We start from the raw sequence: 23,432 nt of genomic DNA on the forward strand, positions 1-23,432 counted from the left end.
TCTTCCTCTCCCTCTCCCTCATTTTCATCAGGTACTGTTCCATGTGTTCTCTTTTTTGGGATCCTTTATACTTCCTGAACACTGATCTTTTTGCCTTTATTTTGCAGTCACCCTATTTGAGAACCAAATTGGTTTCTTTTCCCTTGAGCTTTTGTTTACTTTTCTAACAATTAGATTTGTTGCTTTCCCCTCTACCTGCCGTTTTGTAGAGCAGCCAGGCTGACAGGTGCACGAGATGTCACCTGCATATGCAAACAAAGAGATCTCACCCTCCCTGGTCCTGCCACATTCCCTGCAGCCTGCCGCGTATAAAAGCAGAGGCAGCGCTCTCTTATTACACCAGGAGAGGAGCAGCCATGCTGTGTGCACGTAGTCAGAGCTCCTGAGCCTGCTTTTCGCAGGAAAAGACTACACTTTCCTACTTGGTTTCTTGCAGGGTCTGGAAGGCGAGAAGCCCCGAGCCCAGAAATGCAGCTTCTGCTGGAAATCCTCCTCCTGGCGGTCCTAAGAGAAGCAGGTAAGAGCTGGACTTCCTGCCATTGCTGGGTTACTCTGTGGGCGCCTCCCAGAGCCTGGATTCAGCGGGTCAGCAGGACTGGATTTATCCCTTGCTATACATTTTTTTCAGCACCTGTTTCTCTCGTAATGATATCTCCTCATTTTGCAATAGAAGATTTCTCCCTGCAGAGTGAGCAGACGCTAATGGATCCCTTGTTCTCTTCTTTGCAGGAGCTGCTACCTGTAGTAAGTATTGCTTTTCCGGTGGTGGTGGTGTTTCTTGTTTTCTTTTACGAGTTCCAAACCACAATCCTTGAGGGCCTGGTTTTCAGGATATCTCTCACGACTGCATGCAGGTAAATCTCGTGCATATTTATGAGGGAGCCAGACCAGCGTGCGCCCCTCCCAGCATCGCACTTTGACACACCTCTACCAGATTGTGAAAGGATAGAGAGAGGTGTGGGTCTTATTTGCCCAACAGAAAAGATTTACATGAAGGTTTCCAAAATCTGTAACCTGCCTCCCGATCAGCCCAGGGACATCCTTACAAGTGCCTATTCATTTACAAAACAAAACCCATGGAAGTGTGAATTGTTTACCACTCTGATTGTCTTATTGTGATATTGTATTCAGTGTATAGCTTGTTTTGTATAATTTGGTATGGTTCCTATGGAACCTGATATTTATAAGTGTAATGTTTGTTTTTATCATTATGTATGTTTTTATGTATATCGCCCAGGCCTTTTTGTGTTGGGCGTTTAATAAATTTTATTAAATGAAATGAAATGAATAGTAATAATTTAGCAAAGTAAGAGACTGAGAGTAGCAGCTGTGAGTGAGTGTGATTGGTCTGCATTATGGCCCTGATTTTAAAAAGCATTTACTCGAGTAAGTGGGCTTTTGAAGATTGCTACAGTATATGCTGTTGAATTCTCCATAGGGTTTATTTGCATAAGTGCACTTCACTCAAGTAGATGACGTTGGAAAATTGCTAAGATAGCGTGTTACATTTACGCGCATAGCGGTAACTAACTTTCATTCTGGCACGTGTGTGCACATGTGCATGTGCTAGCCAGCTCATGCATATACACATATATGTGTGCGTGTTATAAAATAGGCTATACACGCATACAGGTGCGCACGATTTTATATTGATGCATGCATGTGCTGACTCGAGATATGTGCACCGACGCAATTACCCGTTTCCCCAGTTCATTCCCAGTTTGCCCCAGTAAAGGAGAAGACTTCCTTAACCCCTAGTTAACTTGCCTCCCTTTTACCCTATTAACCCCGACCTTTAAAATCCCCGCTGACTAGCCTATTATTTTTTGTTACATTACTTACATGCCGTCCATAGCAGAAGTAACTTACGCAGTAGGGGACCCCGGCACGCGCTTGTGCACGTAATTACATACGCACTGACTTCATGACAGACCCCGCCCTTTTTTATGTTTATGATTTGTGCGCGTAGCGGGAGACACGCATGTACTCACGCGGGTTTTAAAGTTCACATGGCACGCGCCGAGCCAAATCACGCGCCTATCTCCCTGCTTTCGCACGCATAGGCCTTTTAAAATCTACCCCACTGCTCCTTTGAAAATTGCCCCCTTTAAGTTAACTTCAGAATCTAAGGTTTTGCTTTGTTTTTTTCCTGCTGCCCTGCCTGTGCTCGTACCCCAGATAATTCAGCCACTCCTAGTGGTAACATATCCCGAAAGTAGAAACTTGTTAGCTGCATCATTTCTAATGCAGGCTGATGGTGTTCTGATGAAAATCACGGAAATGAGAATTTCAGGCAATTTTTACAGTAATTTTTTTTTCACATTTTTGCTGTTATGGCCCTCAAGGTTATTTCTTACTTTCAGGCACCATCCACACTCTTGCAGAACCACGGTTATATTTTTTAAAGCTACTAATTTCCAGTGTGTTCTTTTCTGTGCTATCTTAAAATTGTCTTGAACACAAACATTGCAAAAGCAACCTCCTTCAAGCATCAGAAAAGGGACTTGTGGGCCAGCCTGGTGGCTCAGAGGGTCTTTGAGTTCGAATTCTGGCTCAGGGGATTCCCTGGGGCTGGGGGGTTTCATAGTCATTGCTCAAGGGTGACACCTAATGGCCGGACTCAGGATCCCTGATTGCAGGGTTCCAAATGGAGCCCCGGGGCGTGACCTTTGACTGTCACTAAAATAAGCTGAGCTGGGATGTAAAACAGGGGGAGCAAATCAAAGCTGCTGTCACCAGATCCCAACCCATGTTCAGATGAAAGGAGCAGCAAGAGGAAACTGCTGGGTTACAAAGAGAGTCAAAGGGCACTCTTGTGACTTTTCAGGACCCTGTTTTCCATCACCTTCAATGTTTTAGCCCTGACCAATTCATGATTTCTCAAAAATCTGCCCTGGCAAGAACAGAGACCTGTTTACTATCTTTAAAATGACTTTGTTGAAGGAGAAGCATTTACTAGCATAGGCTTCGGAATGGGGTGGACCATGGCCCCACCAACTTTTTGGGGGGGGGGGTCCCACAAAACAGACCGGAAGGTGGTCTGTCAGAGCCAGAAGGCAAGTATTAAAGCAAGACAGACCAACTACCTTAGATTAAAATAATTTATTTGCACATATATCTCTTGAACAAAAGAGCCCAACTCTGGCCGAGTTTCGCACAAGGCCGTTTCAGGGGCTTCACCAGAGGTGAGATCAGAAATCAATTTCTCAAGTTGTAAAAATATATGACCATGGCAAGGTTATTGGCATACATCGGTCTATTGAAGCAATCACTGGAAACGTGACAGTGAGTCAACGGTTCCGCCGTGTTACTGCCTGCAAATACATTATTTTAATCTATGGCAGTTGGTCTGTCTTGCTCTAACACTTGCCCACCAACTTTTGGCCAGCATGCACTTTATCTGATCATTGTTGTTCAGGCCTCAATGACACCTCCCCGCTTTCCCTACCCACTTTTGCTGCCTAATTGCCAAGCGCGTTGATCTTCCCCCTTCCCTGCAGCTTGATTGTGATGGAAGTTATGTCTTAAAGATGCATCTTCCACCACAAGTAAGCTTAGTTTTCTATGGACAAGTGGTACATCAGTCACAGATGGGATACGTCATCCAACAGCGCTGAGTTGGGCCTAATCTATGGCTGAAACTTCTGGAATCTTTCTGCCCATGCACAGTAGGTAGGTGCCAGAACACTCCTTCCTCCTCAGTCTCATTCTGTCTGCTGCCAGGAACATTTGGGTCTGATCTGCTCCCATTCTTATTTCTAAGACAAGCTCCTGCAAAGGGGTTTCCCCCTTTTGACTTTGTCCTAAATGCCACAAAAACATGTCATTGAGAGATCTCCATGATGTCTGTCTCCTCTGCCTAGAAACTCATCATGACTCTTCCAACTGCAAAGCATGCAGTCGCATGTATCTCTGAGCATGTCATTGAGGGATCTCCATGATGTCTGTCTCCTCTGCCTAGAAACTCATCATGACTCTTCCAACTGCGAAGCATGCAGTCGCATGTCTCTCTGAGCATATTGCTACCGGGATCTTAAAGTCCAATTCATGCAGGCAAAGTCTTCCAAGAGGAAGTCGGCTGACTCCCCTCCTCTCCAATCCAAGTCCAATCGCTCCAGCAGCAGGGATTCCCACAATGACTCCAGAGGTCCCCCTCCCTCTCCCTGGTTGTGGACCTCCCCTGTAGCTCATCCAGGGTGTGTCATTCACCAATGTCCCTGCAACCACCCAAGAAAATGAGAGAGGTTCTAGTGCACAATGCATTGCAAGATGCCCAAATGAAAATCTGGTCCATGCCCTTCACTGTTCTCCCAGTATTGAAATCAGTAGATACAAAATATAAGCTCCAACCCTGTGCGGGACATTCTCATTCTCAAATTCCTCCAGATTCCATTATTGTTGAAACTGCCCTCTTCCGGGTGAAGCGATCCAGGACTCGTGCCTCAGCCCCACCAGGGAAAGATCCTTATTTCCTCCTCCCCTGGATACCATGGGGAAGCATATTTTCCAATTGGCGGATCACACTGCTCGCATTGTGTCCCATCAAGTGCAGATGGCATAATACTTATGTGGCTTGCTGCGGCAGCTTCTAGAAGTTATTTCCCAACTCCCAGAGCCTACATCAGCTGAGACTCAGTAATTGTTGGCAGATTCTAGAGATTGCACTAAACATCTTACCAGATCGTTTTATGACATCTTTGATTCTGCATCCCGTGCTCTGTATCAGCTATCACTACAAAATGTTTGGCCTGGCTTAAGGCTTCCGGCCTGCAGGAAGATTTCCATGAGAAGTTGGCGGATGCTCCTTGTTCAGGACACACCCTGTTTGGGGATAAGGTAAAGGAGGCAGTCACTCACCTCAAGGATCAGGCCACGGCTATGCATTCCTTATCACAGCCTCTTCTTTCTCAACAGCGCAGACAGCAGCCTAATTATTCCTACTCAAAGAAGCCTTATTCCCTCTACAGCATCATCGCTTCCAGTTGTCTTATCCTCTGTATCACCCTTGCCAGTTGTCTCACTTCTCATCTCAAGGTCCTCCTGCTTGATCGCAAGTAACCAACCAACTATCCTCGCACCAGGGAACAAGGTCCTCGCCAAATTTCACAATCTGCTATGCCGTCCTTCTCATCCTTTTGTCAGTGCAGCCTGGCCTCCAAACCTGGACTGTGCTTCTAAGATGATATTTTTTAACAGTGTCCACGCCTCTTGTACACTCTTAACCTTTGTAGCTGCACCTTTCAGTTTTTTTCCTAATTATTGTTCTCATTTTATCAAAGTTTTTCTTTTGAAAGTTTTCTGCTTGAGCTGCAGATTTACTTATTGTCCCCCTTCCAGTTATTAGTTTAAATTTGATCATGTTATGAGCACTGTTGCCAAGAGCCCCGCCACTGTTACCTCTCTAAATTAATCCTGTGTTCCAATAAGAATTAAATCTAAAATAGCTCCCTCTCTCGTTGGTTTCTGAACCAATTGCTCCATAAAGCAGTAATTTATTCCTTCCAGGAACTTTATCTCTCTAGCATGTCCTGCTGTTACATTTACCCAGTCAATATTAGAGTAATTAAAATCTCCTATTATTACTGCATTACCAATTTGGATAACTTCCCTAATTTCTCTTAGCATTTCATCATCCATCTCATAATTTTGGCCAGGAGGATGGTACTATACTCCTATCACCATAGTCTTCCCCAACACACAAGGAATTTCTACCCATAAAGATTTAGTCTCATGCAGGATGTTTATCCTGTTGGACTCTATGCCATCCCGGACATAAAGTGCCACACTGCCTCCCGGGTGCTCCTCTCTGTCATTGCGATATAATTTGTACCCCGGTAGAGCACTGTCCCATTGGTTCCACCATGTCTCTGAGATGCCAATTAAGTCTTTGCCATCATTCACTGCTATACATTCTAATTCTCCCATCTTACTTCTTAGACTTCTGGCATTAGCCTACAAACATTTTAGAGTTTGTTTTTTGTTTGTATTTACATTCTGCTTTTCAGTTGATAGGGATAATTTGTAATCTTTTAGCTGAGGTGAGTTTTTAGTTACAGGCACTTGGCCTACTTTTCTTATTATTGGAATCTCACTGTCGGGATGCCCTAATTCTAATGCATCATTAGTATCCTTTGAAGATACCTCCCTCCAAACCATGCGCTGCTGAGCAACTTTCGCTTTCTCCTTTGATTTAGTTTAAAAGCTGCTCTATTTCCTTTTTAAAGGTTAACACCAGCAGCCTGGTACCACCCTGATTAAGGTGGAGCCCATCCCTTCGCCAAAAGGTTCCCCAGTTCCTTATAAAACTGAATCCCTCTTCCTTGCACCATCGTCTCATCCACGCATTGAGACTCTGGAGCTCTGCCTGCCTGTGGGGTCCTGCGCGTGGAACAGGGAGCATTTCAGAGAATGCTACCCTGGAGGTTCTGGATTTAAGCTTTCTACCTAAAAGCCTAAATTTGGCTTCCAGAACCTCCCTCCCACATTTTCCTATGTCGTTGGTGCCCACATGTACCACGACAGCCGGCTCCTCCCCAGCACTGTCTAAAATCCTATCTAGGTGATGCGTGAGGTCCACCACCTTTGCACCAGGTAGGCAAGTTACCAAGCGATCCTCACGCCCCCCAGCCACCCTGCTATCTACATTTCTAATAATTGTATCACCAACTATGATGGCCGGCCTAACCCTTCCCTCCTGGGCAGTAGCCCTGGGAGACTTGTGCTCAGTGTGAGAGGGCCTGGAGAGCAGGTCCTTGCTACAGGATCATTTTCTGCTACACCAGGGTGATGTTGTCCGACCATGAGACCTTCTGATCCAAGGCAGCACCAGGGTTGCCAGACTAAAGTTGCAACTTGGCTACTATGTCCCTGAAGGTCTGATCTGTACACCTCTCTGTCTGCTTCTGCTCCTCCAGGTTTGTCCCTCTAGCCACCAAAGATCAGACTCATTCTCTGAAAGCCAGGAGCTCTTTGCACTGTATTCATAAATACAACTTCTTACCAGCAGGTAAAAAATCATACATGTGACACTCGATGCAAAAGACTGGAAGGCCTCCCTCTTGTTGCTGGACTGCTGCCTTCATCTTAATTTTGTTGCATTCCTAGTTAAGTTTATGTTGCTATGGGAGTAGGAAGGCATACAATTAGAGTCCTTTAAATTTATTGGTGTATTCACTATTAATATATTTATGCATATGTGTGTGTGAGTAAGCTTGTGTGTGTGTATAAGAAAGAGAGGAGAAAGCTTGTGCACCCCACTCTCACTAATCTACGATAATCTCTGGGTAACTGGAAATCTAAGGTTCACAGGTATAGAGAGTGTGAATTTTTTAAAAATCTTTTTAGTTTTATTTTTCAGGAATTTTTTGATGTGCCTGCTATTTTGAAATATTTTATTGGTGTTTGGGACATTTAAAAAAATGTAGTTTTTAATTATTCGGTCTTTTATTCATCAGCTCTTTTTGAAATATTATTAGTATGTTTTTACTACTATGATTATGTATTTATTACATCTCTTGATTTTATTGTTTGATGTTTGGTGATGATTCTGTTTTTCCAACATTGCACTGCATAGAGAATCTGGCTTCTTGCGGTTTCCAGTTCAGTTTTTGTCTGCACGTTTCTATTTCCATTTTATGGTTGTTTTGTTCTGTATTTGATGACTGAGGTGACATGTTTGTGTTCTGCATGTGTGACTGACGTGAGGTATTCTCCTAACAGGAAGTGTTTTAGGGCTTTCAGAGGGTTAAGGCCGCACATTACAATAGGGCTAATACCATATGAGTTCCAAATGTCTTTTTTGCAGGGATTTCGGGGTTGGCATCACAGCAGTGCATGTAAATATAATATATTGTAACTAATATTTTTACCTCAGAGTACTAATATTTTTCATGTAAAATGTTATCTTAAACGTAAACCTTAACTGTTTGTGTGGAGAGGACTGGAGGACTGGCGTTGCATTGTGCAAGCCTCGCCTAGGGCCAGTTAATGCCCTTGCACTGGCCATGGATTCCAGGGCAGGGGGTGAAGACCCGGAGGCTGGGGGAGATGTCAGTTTTTAAAGAATGTATCGCTGGAGAATAATTCATAACCTGGTATATCTGGAAGAGCATTATTTATCCGCTGTTACTTATATTGGCAATTCTATGTTCTTGTATTACATTGAATATTTTTGCTTTGAAAATTTGTGAGTCTTAGGGGGTCATTTTCTAACGGGATCGCACGCAAAAAGGGACTTTTCGTACGCGATACCTAGATCAGGGTGGAGTCGGGGCGGCGTCAGCACCAGAAGGGGAGGAGTTGGGGCTGCACCAGGGCGGACGCGGCGGAGACATCGCTGGTGGCGAAAAGGTAAGAAGCCTTATCGCCGCCAGTAACGCGCCCAATAGCGCCACCTTTCACGGTGGCGCTATTGGTTTGCGAAAGCCGGCAGCGATAACACCACGGTGGTGCGATCGCTGCCGGCTTTCGCAGGCCCCCCCCCCTCCAGCCCCCCGGTACCGCGCGATTCTCAAAGGCCTGCGATTTTAGAAAATCCAGCCCTTAGCTTGTAAATTGAAAAATTTCAGAAAAGAAAAACCCAGGACTGGATTAGCCTATTCCCATTGACATGGAGCCATGTGGCAACTCTACTCACCCGCCACCCCCCGACTCCCCCTCCCCCTTCTGACCTCGTTACCCTTATGGTGAAACTTTCTTCGTGGGACAGAAGCAATCCCCAGCCGCTCCTGCCCTGTCAGTGCTGCACTTGTAAATGTCACCAGCAGGCCGAGGCCGAGGCCATCGTTAACTTTCTCCATACGAGACGGCACTGGCCTGGTGCTGTACTTCTGTACCACAAAATGCCCCAGGCCCAAGACTGGCTGGCGCCGTTTTTAAGAAGGTACCCGGTGGAGAAGGAGCGCCTGGGGATTGCTCCTGCCCCGTTTGGATTGTTACAGACCCACGGTGGGGTAAGGATGTTCCAGGGGAGAGGAGGACTTCACATTTTGCAGTGCCAGCAATGGTTTTGTTTTTTTCTTCAGCAGGTTGGAGGGGGGCGGGACTGGTAGCTTCCTGGAAACAAAATAAAAGAAACAAAATTGAATTAATTTTTCTTACATTTTGTTTTAAAAACTAAATGAAGCAAAATGGAAACGTTCATTCAAAATCCCTCTGTGCACATTCCTAGAAACTCCTCATGGAGTCTTCCTTGGAAAATGCAAGCCATCAGGAAACATTGAGTATGTTTTACTGTAATAAGCTGTTCTTATTTGTATTTCAGATCCAATTAACCAATCCTGTCTCACCACAACTGCAACCATCCCAACTACTGCCACAACACTGACGACTACAAATGTAACCATCCCACCTACAACCACAACACCCCCAACTACAACTGCCCAAACTACGAATAGAACAATCCCAACTACAAAACCCCTGTCTACAACTACAGCTACCTCAACTAGATCTACACCCTCAACTACAATTACAAGCTTCCCTACTACAACCACAACACCCCCAACTACAACCACAACCATCCCAACCACAACTACCCTGACTACAACTACAACACCCCCGACTACAAGTACAACCATCCCTTCTACAACCATCCTGACTACAACCACAACACCCCTGAGTACAACTACAACCATCCAGTCTTTAACCACAACACTCTCAACAAATACAATCACTCCAACTATAACCAACTTGAATACTACAACCACCCTGACTACAACCAACCAGACTACAACCACAACACCCCTGACTACAACTAAAACCATCCCTACTACAATTATCCTAAATACAATCACAACACCGCCAACTACTACTACAACCAACCCAAATACAAACACAACACCCCCAAATATAACCTCAACACTCCCAAATACAACCACAACCTTCCCTACTACAACCACAACATCCCCAACTACAACCCCAACACCCTCAACTACAACTGCCCAAACTACGAATAGAACAATCCCAACTACAACTACCTCAACTAGATCTACACCCTCAACTACAACTACAACCTTCCCTACTACAACCACAACACCCCCAACTACAGCCACAACCATCCCAACCACAACTACCCTGACTACAACTACAACACCCCCGACTACAAGTACAACCATCCCTTCTACAACCATCCTGACTACAACCACAACACCCCTGACTACAACTACAACCATCCAGTCTTTAACCACAACACCCTCAACAAATACAATCACTCCAACTATAACCAACTTGACTACTACAACCACCCTGACTACAACCATCCAGACTACAACCACAACACCCCTGACTACAACTACAACCATCCCTACTACAATCATCCTAAATACAACCACAACACCGCCAACTACTACTACAACCAACCCAAATACAAACACAACACCCCCAAATATAACCTCAACACTCCCAACTACAACCACAACCTTCCCTACTACAACCACAACATCCCCAACACCCTCAACTACAACTGCCCAAACTACGAATAGAACAATCCCAACTACAAAGCCCCTGTCTACAACTACAACTACCTCAACTAGAACTACACCCTCAAATACAACTACAACCTTCCCTACTACAACCACAACACCCCCAACTACAACCACAACCATCCCAACCACAACTACCCTGACTACAACTACAACACCCCCGACTACAAGTACAACCATCCCTTCTACAACCACAACACCCCTGAGTACAACTGCAACCATCCAGTCTTTAACCACAACACTCTCAACAAATACAATCACTCCAACTATAACCAACTTGACTACTACAACCACCCTGACTACAACCATCCAGACTACAACCACAACACCCCTGACTACAACTACAACCATCCCTACTACAATCATCATAAATACAACCACAACACCGCCAACTACTACTACAACCAACCCAACTACAACCACAACCTTCCCTACTACAACCACAACATCCCCAACTACAACCCCAACACCCTCAACTACAACTGCCCAAACTACGAATAGAACAATCCCAACTACAAAGCCCCTGTCTACAACTACAACTACCTCAACTAGAACTACACCCTCAAATACAACTACAACCTTCCCTACTACAACCACAACACCCCCAACTACAACCACAACCATCCCAACCACAACTGCCCTGACTACAACTACAACACCCCCGACTACAAGTACAACCATCCCTTCTACAACCACAACACCCCTGAGTACAACTGCAACCATCCAGTCTTTAACCACAACACTCTCAACAAATACAATCACTCCAACTATAACCAACTTGACTACTACAACCACCCTGACTACAACCAACCAGACTACAACCATCCCTACTACAATTATCCTAAATACAACCACAACACCGCCAACTACTACAACAACCAACCCAAATACAAACCACAACACCCCCAACTACTAACCACAACCACTCCCAACTACAACCACAACCTTCCCTACTACAACCACAACATCCCCAACTACAATCCCCAACACCCTCAACTACAACTGCCCAAACTACGAATAGAACAATCCCAACTACAAAGCCCCTGTCTACAACTACAACTACCTCAACTAGAACTACACCCTCAAATACAACTACAACCTTCCCTACTACAACCACAACACCCCCAACTACAACCACAACCATCCCAACCACAACTACCCTGACTACAACTACAACACCCCCGACTACAAGTACAACCATCCCTTCTACAACCACAACACCCCTGAGTACAACTGCAACCATCCAGTCTTTAACCACAACACTCTCAACAAATACAATCACTCCAACTATAACCAACTTGACTACTACAACCACAACACCCCTGACCACAACTACAACCATCCCTACTACAATTATCCTAAATACAACCACAACACCGCCAACTACTACAACAACCAACCCAAATACAAACACAACACCCCCAAATATAACCTCAACACTCCCAACTACAACCACAACCTTCCCTACTACAACCACAACATCCCCAACTACAACCCCAACTACAACCACAACCATTCCAACTATTACTACAACCATCCCAATCACAAGCACCCCGACTAAAATGACAACACCCCCGATTACAATTACAACCATTCCTACCAGAAGCACAAGCATCCTGACTACAACCACAACCAACCTGACTACAATCACAACATCCCTGCATATAACCACACCCATCCCAACCACAGCCACAACCATCCCTACTACAACCACAGCTCCCCTGAGTACAACCACAACACCCTCAACTACAACTACAACCATCCAGTCTTTAACCACAATACCTTCAACAAATGCAATCACCCCAGCTATAACCAACTTGACTACTACAACCACCCTGACTACAACCATCCAGACCACAACCACAACACCGCCAACTACTACTACAACCAACCCAAATACAAACACAGCACCCCCGAATATAACCTCAACACTCCCAACTACAACCACAACCTTCCCTACTACAACCCCAATGTCCCCAACTACAACCCCAACACCCCCAACTACAACCACAACCATCCCAACTACAACTACAACCATCCCAATCACAAGCACCCCGACTAAAATGACAACACCCCCGATTACAACTACAACAATTCCTACCAGAACCACACCAACTACAACCACAAGCACCCTGACTACAACCACATCCAAATTGACTACAACCACAACTCCCCTGAGTACAACCACAACACCCTCAACTACAACTACAGCCATCCAGTCTTTAACCACAACACCCTCAACAAATACAATCACCCCAACTATAACCAACTTGACTACTACAACCACCCTGACTACAACAACCATCCAGACTACAACCACAACACCTCTGACTACAGCTACTACAACCACATCCCTCCCAACTACAACTACAATCACAATGCCCTCAACTATAGCCACAATCCCCCTGACTCAGGAGACCCTGACTCCTACCACAACAGACTGTGCTTCAAATGAATATTATTCTGCATCATCAGGCTGTGTGTGCAATACCATCCAATATACAACATCAGGTAGGACTATCAGTGAATGGCCTTTTTTCATCCATGACACCAGTATGTAAACTAATCTTGTTCTTAGATCTTTTCCTGCATAATTTTGTCAACTGGTCTTCAGTGTCTACTAGAGGTGTGAATCATGTGATCGATCGTCTTAACGATCGATTTAGGCTGGGGGGGAGGGAAATCGGATCGTCGTGTTTTGTTTTGTTTTGAAATCATTAAAAATCGTAAATCGGGGGAGGACGGGAAAACCGGCACACCAAAAAAACCCTAATACCCACCCCGAACCTTTAAAACAAACCCCCACCCTCCCGAACCCCCCCCAAAATGTTTTAAGTGACCTGGGGTCCAGTGGGAGGGTCCCGGCGCGATCCCGGCGCGATGTCCCGCTCTCTGGCCACACCAAAAAAACCCTAACACCCACCCTGAACCTTTAAAACAAACCCCCACCCTCCCGAACCCCCCCCAAAATGTTTTAAATGACCTGGGGTCCAGTGGGAGGGTCCCGGCGCGATCCCAGCGCGAAGTCCCGCTCTCTGGCCACGGCTGCTGTGAAGAGAAATGGCGCCAGTGGCCCTTTGCCCTTATCATGTGACAGGGCAAAGGTAGCGTCGGCGCCATTTTGATTCCTAGCTCCCGACGTCACGCGTCCAGGAGATCGCTCCCGGACCCCCGCTGGACCCCCAGGGACTTTTGGCCAGCTTGGGGGGGGGCCTCCTGACCCCCACAAGACTTGCCAAAAGTCCAGCGGGGGTCCGGGAGCGACCTCCTGCACACGGGCCGTATTGCCAATCTTCAAAATGGCGCCGGCGCTACCTTTGCCCTCACTATGTCATACGGGGCTTTTACCTGCTCTCACCCTCCTCTTACACTCTCTCTTTCATACCCCCACCAAACCCCACCTCCCAGCAGACCCAACATAATGCCATATTCTACTGGGGCTGCTAAGCTTTCACAGGTTTCTCTTCTCTCCCTTCAAGTACATCCTCTTTATTCCTGCCCCCAGTCCCTTCCTCTCTCACTCATCCCACCAGCCTCTCCCCCCTGCTCCCAGGCCTCTCGTCTCCCCCCTTTCTTCTGCACCCACCTCTAGCCCCCTCCTCTCACCCACTACCCTCACCGCTTCTTACCCTCACACCCTGCCTTCTCCTCTCAGCCCCCTTCTCTCACCACCCTTGCTCTCTCCCACACCTCACTTCCTTGTTGTTATAATAATAAATTATACTTTATATGGTTTACATGATGTATGAAAGAATGACATTAATTATAAGCAAGGGTGTTGGGGTAATTTGCATGCCCCTCGTCCAACTAAAAAGTCATTCTGTTGCCCCTGTCCCCTTGGCAGGTTGTGATCCCGCTGGGGAAGGCAGCGGCAACGTAGCTGAGACATCAAACGAAAATGATTTTCCTCTTGGAGACTTATGTAACGCTTTGATATGAAGGGAAGGAGCCAGCTAGTGATGTCCCAGGATATCCCAGAGTTTCCAATCAGTGCCCTCCCCCACCTCCTTCCCAGAACTCCCACCTCCTCACTCCCCCTTGCAGAAATAACTCCCCCCCCTTCTCTCCTTCTACCTGCCTGCACCAGAAAAAGAGGCCCCTCAGGGGCTTTGATGCCCACCGCCCCCACCTCCTCACTAGGCCACTGTTTCTAATCCGAAACCACACTTAGTCCAAAGGACAGCCAAATGGTTTTTTTGTTTTGTTTTTATTAAACGGCATCGCTTCCCGTGCACACCGCTGCGGAGGTCATCCGCGATGTGCATAAAGTCTCACCACCGAAGTGAAAATAATCTCACGGGAAGAAATGCGCAGTCAGAATGAACCAAGGGGAAGCTCTTGCCGCTGCCGGCGAATGAGTCTCACCCCCCCCCCTAGGGATATCTGACGTGCCAAGCCTCTCCTGCTCCCTGGGAGCCCTTCCTCGTCGGGGCGCAGAACGTTCCCGCCAGCGAGCACGCGACATCATTTTGCGACTCCCTTCAAGAGACCCGGATCTGTACCGCTGGGGGGAGAATTAATCCTTCTGCCTCTCTCTCCCCAGGTGCAGTTAATGGCGCCGCCATGTGCTCTGCCTGCGCGGGGAGCTGTGACCCAACCAGGGGATGCCTGTGTCCTGCCACACTTCAACCCTGCGTTCCTGACCCCGGCTCCTCCTGTCCAGCGAATTCCAGCGCCGCCTGCTGCCCCGCGGGCCTCTACTGGCACCCGGACCTGAGCTGCTGCGCACGTGAGTCTCCAGGCCAGGACGGGAGCAGGGAAACACGACCTAAACGTCTCATCACCCCCCCCCCCCTACAGTAATGTACCAGACTTGGGACTATAAGAGACACTCAGTGATGGGGGCACGGCAAAAAAAAAGAAAAAAAAGACCGAACGAGCTGAAAGCAAGATGAAAGGTGTCACTTGTAAATAAGGCTTGGTTTATTGTTGAGAATGAGAGGTCTGACTCTTTAACTATTCCTTCCTAACAGGAGGAGAGCAATCATAGCAGCTTCTCTGCCCTGACCTGTCCTGCTTCCTTTCCCAGCTGAGCTGAATTGTGCCCCGGCCTGTCTTGAGGATGAGATTTGCACTAGCGTGAGTGGAAGGCCGGTCTGCCAGTGTAACCTCACCCTGTACCAGCAGGCCAGTAAGTCTGACCATCTCGTCCTTCTCTCTCTCTCTCGTTCTCTGATTGTCAGGTTTCCAGAGAGCGGGGTCTGCTGTCCTGGTTCATGGCTCTTTCCCTCCCCCCTCCCGGTCAGGCTGATCTAGTCCTGCTTTTAGCCCTTGACATTTCATGGATGCATAATCTTGCCTTCAAGTCAGAATTACAAGTTCAAACATATAGCAAGGGTAAAGTTAGGACCGGATCAGTCTCTGGGGGGGGGAAAAATGGAACAAGCAGGCATCCCTACACCCCAGCTCTCAGCCATTCCTTGCTGATACTTCGTGTATGGTTCCTGAGTTGGACAGCACCAGCCTGATCGCTCCTCTGAGATGGGTTTGGGTTCTGTGGAGGAATAACGCCTACTGGCAGTGCCTCACATCTGACATCTTTAATGTCTTCCAGCTCTCCGAGACTACACCCCCACTGTGACCTGCCGGTCGTCTGCAATGGTGATCTCCCTCAGCAGGTGCCTGCTGGAGGCCTTCCACTATGACATTGCCAGCCTGCACCCGGCTAACAGCTCGGACGGCTGTAGAAATGTGTCCGAGGTCACGGCGAATAACAGGAGGGCATTCGTGGCCCAGTACCCGACTCGCGACGGCTACTGTGGAAACGAGATGACGGTAAGAAACTGACCCATCTGCCCTCCAGCCTGGCCAGAGCTGGGGGGGAGTGTGAGGCTGAAAGCATGGGGGCACAGTTACAGCATGGGGGGGGGGGGGGGGGATCTCAGCAGTGGAATAACACGAGGGGGTCTGACTGAATGCAAGCCAAGCCACACCTCATCATCTCCTCCTTGCCGCCCATCCAGCAAAGTCCTCTTTCTTTCCACTGAGCTCATGGCAGCCCTTGTGAATTAACCTCAGAGAGCGGTTAGGTTACTTAGTCAGAACTGCTTTTAAATGTTATTTAAATTAAACGACGCACCGTGCAGGGGCCATTCTCAGGCAGCTGCATGGGCCGCCTCGAGCCAGGTCTCAGGACTTGTATTCTTCCTGATTTAGGACCTTTCAGATGGTCCATTTCTCCTCTGCCCCGTCAGCAAACCTTCCCGTGGCTCAGCAGATCCTGCGCCTGTGTGCTTTGTGGGCCTCATGCTCCAGTCCTTGAGAGCTACAAACAGGCCCGATTATCAATAAAACCAGAGGACAGAAACTGACCTTATACTGGAGTCTCTGCCTGCAAATAAAATTCATGAAGAGGGATGGATTTCGGCTAGCGCCATCAATGCCCCCCCCAATCTCCAAACTCTTCCCTCTTCCACTCCCCCACCCCCACTCTTATCCCCTGGACCCTAGGGGCTTTGCTCCTGTGAGTGCTAAGTCTAAGTCGGCCCCTCCTTGCTGTCTCCCTTCTCCGCATTGAAGCCCGGAGGATGCCGGGCCTGTGAGAGCCGCCTGACTTGGTCCCCAGGTTTACTGCAGTCTGAGGAGACCATCGCTGGAGCAGAGCCTCAGAGGTCTGCGGGGTGGGGTTGATGGCAATAGTGGTCCAGAGTGGGGGGGGGGGGAGACATCCCACTCTAGGCACAGGCCCCTGCAGGCGCCCTGATATGAGACTCGCCAGCCTGGTAAAATGCAGTCGTTTATAAACTCAGAAGCATTGTCCATGAGTTGTAGCAGGCGTAATTCATTTCACTGTGAGGTTTTGAAAGGCTTTTGTATTGACATTTTCCAGGTCAATGCCACCCACGTGAGGTTCTCCAATGTCCTGACTGTTTTCTCAAATGTGACAGCGGTGGTGACGGAGAATCCTGTGACCTTCAGTTTCTCCTGTGCCTACCCCCTGACCTTACAAAGCAGCCTGCTCCTGCTCCTGCAGCCCGCAACGAACAGGTGTGGCACCATCTCCTTAGTGATGCACTGCTCACGCAGGGAAACAGCACTGCCCTTCCTGCTGCCGGACGGACTCTCGTCCCCTCAGTTACAGCCAGGGTTTCCTACGGGACAGGCAGTTCCACTCCTGAAACTGCAGTAAACCAAAAAACACTGAGGGATTAATAACTATTTCAATCCAAAATATTTTTTGTGTGATGTCATATACTGTAAGTAGTGCTAAATGGTTATTTAAATGCTAGGTTGCTTTATATTAATGACTAGTTTTGTTTGACACAGTTATTAATCCCTCAGAGTTTTTTGGTTCCTATAGCTGGATTGTGGGATTTTTTTTTGGCACCATTGATTCTTTAATCTGTCCCACTGCATGCATGGACTTGTAGCTCCATCTTTCCTAAAAAAAAAAAAAAAAAAGCTGGATTGCTTGCAGTGGGAAAAACCTAAGAACATAAGAATTGCCGCGCTTGGTCAAACCGAGGATTCATTAAGCCCCGCATCCTGTGGCCAATCCAGCTCTCAAGTGCCCAGCAGGATCCCAAAGAATAAACCCAATCCTTCTTGCTTATAACTGGGATAATAAGCAGTGGCTTTCCCAAGTCTACAAGGCTAATACTGGCTTATGGACGCTAATTTGCCCAAACCCTTTTTAAACCCAGCTACACTAACTGCTTTCACCACATCCTCAGGCAACAAATTCCACAGCTTAATTGTGAGCTGAGTGAAAAACTGTCTTCTGCGATTTGTTTTCAAACTGCTACCCATTAGCTTCATGGATTGCCCCCTAGTTTGGAAAGGGTAAATAACTGTTCCCTATTTACCCCATCTATTTCCCCACCTCCCCACTCCACATTTATAGACCCCTGGCATATCTCCTCTCAGCCCTCTCTTCTCCAGGCTGACGGGATCAGCTTATCCTGAAAGCATGGAGCATGCTGGGCTCTCAGATGGGACCATGACCTAGCCACAAGCTACCCCTCTTTTCACGGTGGGTGTCCTGAAAACCGCAGCTGCCTGTGGGTTCTGGAGAGCAGGCATCTGAGCTCCCTGCTTCTCTTAAGTTAGATGTAAAGGTGGAAACCTTGAAGAAGATGTTAATGGGAAACAGCAGCAGGTTTCTCCTCAAATAAAATCCATCTCAAAACAACGCAACCTGCACGCTGCAAAGAATTGCTAGGGAACCAGAAAAGTATACAGGGCCCTTTCTGATAGGTCGATCTCCAACCTATCATCAGCTACCCCCAAGCGGTCGGGTTTTCAGGGCACCCATGGTGAATATGCATGAGACCCACAGGAGACGGGGTTGGTTTCTTTCTGATTTCTGGGTCTGCTTTGTAAAACCTGCTGTCCTTTGCAATTTCCAGTATGGTGAACGTGACTCCAGGGAGCGGCGAGCCATCCACTCTGACCACAGCTGTGTATGAGAGCCCGACTTTCACGCAGCCAATCCGGAAGAGCCAGCTGGTTGCCCTGGGGTCCACCGTCTACCTCAGCCTCCTGACCTCCTTTACTGAGGGAGCCAGGTTTGCGTTAAGGGCAGAGACTTGCTACGCCGCTCCCAGCAACAACAGCGGCGATCCCAGCCGAGTGGAGCTAATCTCGAACGGGTGAGTGAGCTTCCGGTTATCTCACAGAATTGCCCTTCCCACCCTCAGAGGTGACTAGGAGCTTTTCCTCCTGCCTTCTTGCCCTATAGTCTTTCAGCAGTTTCCATGCGACGGGGCACGGTAGGGCGAAGGACTGGCTTGGCTCAACCGTTCATCAGACTCGTGAAGGCGAAAGAGAACTCGAAGCCAGGTCCACAGGGCCGGTGCCTCCATTAGGCAAACGAGGCAACCTAGAGCACCAGGATTTTGCAGGTGTCAAAATCCTGCCAGTGCACAGTCCTAAAGGATACTGTATCAGAGCCAGTACCGTCAAAGAAGGGAGCGCTGTGCTGTAGCCAGTGCTGTGGGCAGAAGGGAGCGCTGCGCTGGAGCCGGTGCTGTGGGCAGAAGGGAGCGCTGCGCTGGAGCCGGTGCTGTGGGCAGAAGGGAGTGCTGTGCTGGAGCCGGTGCTGTGGATAGAAGGGAGCGCTGTGCTGGAGCCAGTGCTGTGGGCAGAAGGGAGCGCTGCGCTGGAGCCGGTGCTGTGGGTAGAAGGGAGCGCTGCGCTGGAGCCAGTGCTGTGGATAGAAGGGAGTGCTGCGCTGGAGCCAGTGCTGTGGGCAGAAGGGAGCGCTGCGCTGGAGCCGGTGCTGTGGGTAGAAGGGAGCGCTGCGCTGGAGCCGGTGCTGTGGGCAGAAGGGAGCGCTGCGCTGGAGCCGGTGCTGTGGGCAGAAGGGAGCGCTGCGCTGGAGCCGGTGCTGTGGGCAGAAGGGAGCACTGTGCTGGAGCCGGTGCTGTGGGCAGAAGGGAGTGCTGTGCTGGAGCCGGTGCTGTGGATAGAAGGGAGCGCTGTGCTGGAGCCAGTGCTGTGGGCAGAAGGGAGCGCTGCGCTGGAGCCGGTGCTGTGGGTAGAAGGGAGTGCTGCGCTGGAGCCAGTGCTGTGGGCAGAAGGGAGCGCTGTGCTGGAGCCGGTGCTGTGGGCAGAAGGGAGCGCTGCGCTGGAGCCGGTGCTGTGGGTAGAAGGGAGTGCTGCGCTGGAGCCAGTGCTGTGGGCAGAAGGGAGCGCTGTGCTGGAGCCGGTGCTGTGGGCAGAAGGGAGCGCTGTGCTGGAGTTTCTGTTGGGGGGGGGGGAGGTGAATAACCAAAGTTTTGCTAAGGTGCCAAATAGGCAGGCACCAGCCCTGCAGGTCTGAAAACCCGATCAGACCACGAGCCAGAGAGAATTAGTAGAAGACAAGCAGCGATATCTCCATCAGGTGGTTGTGCCCCATTTCTCCCTCCCTAGAAAATAAGACTGGGGTGAGGGGTGACCGGATGGCTTCAGGTAATAAGAAACAGCCCGAGCAGGCCCAAGTTTGCTTCTGCTCTGACAGAGGGATCCTGGGGACATCAGAACTACAACTCCCTACATGCAGTGGAGGTGGGGGGGGGGGGGGAGGCAGGACTAACCTTGCCCGTCCCTGGTGATATAAAGGCGTCTGATGGGCCCAATACTGGTGACTGAAGCAGTTTAATAACTTGGAAGTGAGTGGAACTATTTTATAATGGAGGGCTTTGAGTTTCCCCGCTGGAGGTGTATGAAGGAAGCATTCAAACATTTAACAAGCTTCAGTAAGGTAAGAGAGGGGGAAGTTTTGTCTAGACACGGAGACTCCAGGAGAAGGGGACTAGGGGATCCCGCAGACAAGGCCTGGGTTTTGCAGCTCCTCCGACAGGGAACCTCTTTGTGACCTCGGCCATGGGCTTCTCTTTACAGCAGGGCGGCCGACCAAGGCATTTATGTCCAGATGGTGGAGAACGGGCAATCCCTGCAGGTCAATTTCAGCCTCCAGATGTTTCGATTCCCCGAGCAGCCCCAGCTGTATATCTCCTGCGATGCACGGCTGTGTGACAGGACAGCTGAAGACTGCACCAGTAAGGTCAGCCATTTGCGACGTCCCTTCACCCCACCCAAGGGAAGGCCGAGGGGGCATTTGAGTGCACGCCTGCAGGGAATGACGCCTCCGTCAGCGGGTTGTGGTCTGCTTCGTCTTTCCTCGCAGAAGAACGTTACAATGATCTCCAAAGTGCAAAGCACAAAACACACCTGACAGGATGGCGTCCCTGGCCCTTCCTCGCCCCTCTCGGGCGTTTCTGGTGAAAGGGTTTTTTCCGGGGTGTGGGAAAGTTGTGGGTGGTCGGAAGAGCTCTTAGACTCTTCTCTTTCTTCTCCTTACAGTATGTCGTGACGCCTTCCCAGTGCGCCAGTAAGATGACTGGCATGAAGGATGTGGCGCCAGTCACCCCGCAGGTATCCAGAACTCGCCCCAGAAAGCTTCGCTGAGAGAGAAGCTTAAGCTATTCAGGTTATTTCAGTTCCCACAAATTCTGAGCTGAGCTGGTAGTGTGTGGCCCTGGTGGATTTGAATTTCAGCAGGAAGGGTCTGGGAATTTCACAGAGAGGGCCTACGCCCAGCATCGCCAGACAGCACCTTCCTATCCCTTCCTACAAGCCCTTCCAGCAGCTGCTGCTGCGTTTTGTTCTGTTTTTTGCCCTGCTTCACCTCCCACCTTCCTTCCTAGCACAGACGGCAGCCTGTTCTTCTCCTGAAGGTCTCCTAACTTGTTCCCGAGTCATTCCAGGAACCCTGGATAATGGGAGCCATTCCTCAAGCTAACACTCCACGTTGCACTTCCAGTATCCGTCCCGAGGGCCTGAGTGCCAGTCATTTATACGAACAAAACATCTCAGGAGGCTCTACCTAGCGTGGCTTCAGTGTCAAGGGTCGCAAACCAAGAAAAAGCTCAGAGGCAGGTAAAACCCTGAACACGCAGACAGGTAAGTCAGGCCTTGACAGGTAAGGTGTGCAGAGTCAGGCAGGTAAGTGATAGACAGCAGGGTTCAGCACTAAGAGTCTGTTGGCTTTCATACAATATTCCCAATAACCCAGAGACGTAACGAGCAGCCAGTGGTCTCATGGCTTTACAGAAAGACCCTCATGAGGTTGTGTGCATTTGTCCGTACATGGCTGCTAACTGGATGTTTACACTTGGTGGCATCGGGGCAGGTATTTGGGTGTTTTACACTGACTCTGATATTTGCTGATTCGCCTGAACCAAAAGACTTCACCAAGAACAAAGCAAAACACGAGGGGGCTTCTGTCTCCCCTCAGGGTATTTATAACACATCAGCTACACAACAGAACTGAAGGGGGTCTAGATTCAGAAAGGTCATGCTCTCTGATCAGAGTCTGGATGCTTCAACCCCCTACAACCCACCCAGTTTTCCAGTGCTCAAAAGCGTTAGGCCAGCCAGAGCGCTCGATTGGTTGGCTCGCCTTCCCCACTGCCAATACCGTAGAATGGCACTTGGACTGTTCCACTTCAGGCTGAAAGGATGGGGGGAGATCTTTCTTCATGGCACTTCTTTTAACTACAACTACAAATAATAATTTTTGAACACATCATACATTTTGGATGCTATCAAATAGTACGATACAGAATATACATAATTTATTTTATTGCAAGCGTCATTGTGCACACTTTAAACTGCCAGAAGCAGTTGCATTCTTCATCAAATACTCCTTGCAGTCGAACATGTATGGTGACACTCTTACATAATAAGACACCGGGTAAGCATCATGTGTTAGGTGAGAGCATTTCGTGCCCAGCTCTTGGCAGAACGTCATGCTGTGTTCTCTTGCACACAGCCCATCACACCCTGGGACTTGTGCCAAGAGCGTTTCCGTCACCAGCGTCCTGTGCGGCGCAGAGTGCTCTGGAGTCCTGTGCTGAAACCGTTGGGCTCTTGGATGCAAAATATTGCATCTCAGGCTCTCTCGCATGGATTTCACGTGGATGGTGGCACCTGGGGCTCCCACTCGGAATGGCACAGGCACATATGGCACGTTACACTCTAGGGCTCATCCACAGGACTGGAAGTCCAGATTGTGTGGCCTTGGCTTTCTTCCAACAAGAAAACCATCCTAGGGTAACCGTTTGCAATACTGAATAGCATTTGCTTCGTCACGTATCTATCAGAGCTGAGAAACCGATCCTTCTGCTTGTGTTGTAAATCACCTTGCTCTAGGCCAGCTGTACAAAAATAACTGAGAAGAATGGCGAAGGCCTACAGGATGAGATGAATTAGGAGAGGGGTCAGAGTGGAGCAAGGAGTGGGGAGAAATGTCAGTGCTACAGGGCAAGGGTGGGGGTCGAGGGAGACCTGAAGAGCCAGGGCTGAAGGTGGAATGAGGATGAGATGGGATCCCCCAGTCAGAAGCAACCTACAAAAGCAGGTAAGAGGGCCAAAACCAGAACCAGGAATTGACATGACATATGACAAGAAAGGGGCAAGTGCAAGAGTCTCTACTGCCTGAAGCAATGTAGGAAGAGGAGAGGATGA

The 23,432-nt window shown here is 48.7% G+C and overlaps 1 protein-coding gene across 1 annotated transcript; it reads left to right on the forward strand.

Moving 5' to 3' along the window:
* Nucleotides 1-355: 355 nt before the first annotated feature.
* Nucleotides 356-22,614, forward strand: LOC115072994 (mucin-2-like). The gene is given in 11 exon segments (XM_029571078.1): nucleotides 356-517; nucleotides 730-744; nucleotides 9,263-11,388; nucleotides 11,390-12,989; nucleotides 15,022-15,207; nucleotides 15,508-15,609; nucleotides 16,033-16,253; nucleotides 17,308-17,465; nucleotides 18,827-19,069; nucleotides 20,805-20,967; nucleotides 21,267-22,614. Coding segments are annotated over 11 exon segments (4,968 nt in total). The 5' UTR covers nucleotides 356-468; the 3' UTR covers nucleotides 21,372-22,614.
* Nucleotides 22,615-23,432: the final 818 nt, after the last annotated feature.

Source organism: Rhinatrema bivittatum, chromosome 11 (assembly GCF_901001135.1).
Source record: "Rhinatrema bivittatum chromosome 11, aRhiBiv1.1, whole genome shotgun sequence".
Taxonomy (NCBI): Eukaryota; Metazoa; Chordata; class Amphibia; order Gymnophiona; family Rhinatrematidae; genus Rhinatrema; species Rhinatrema bivittatum.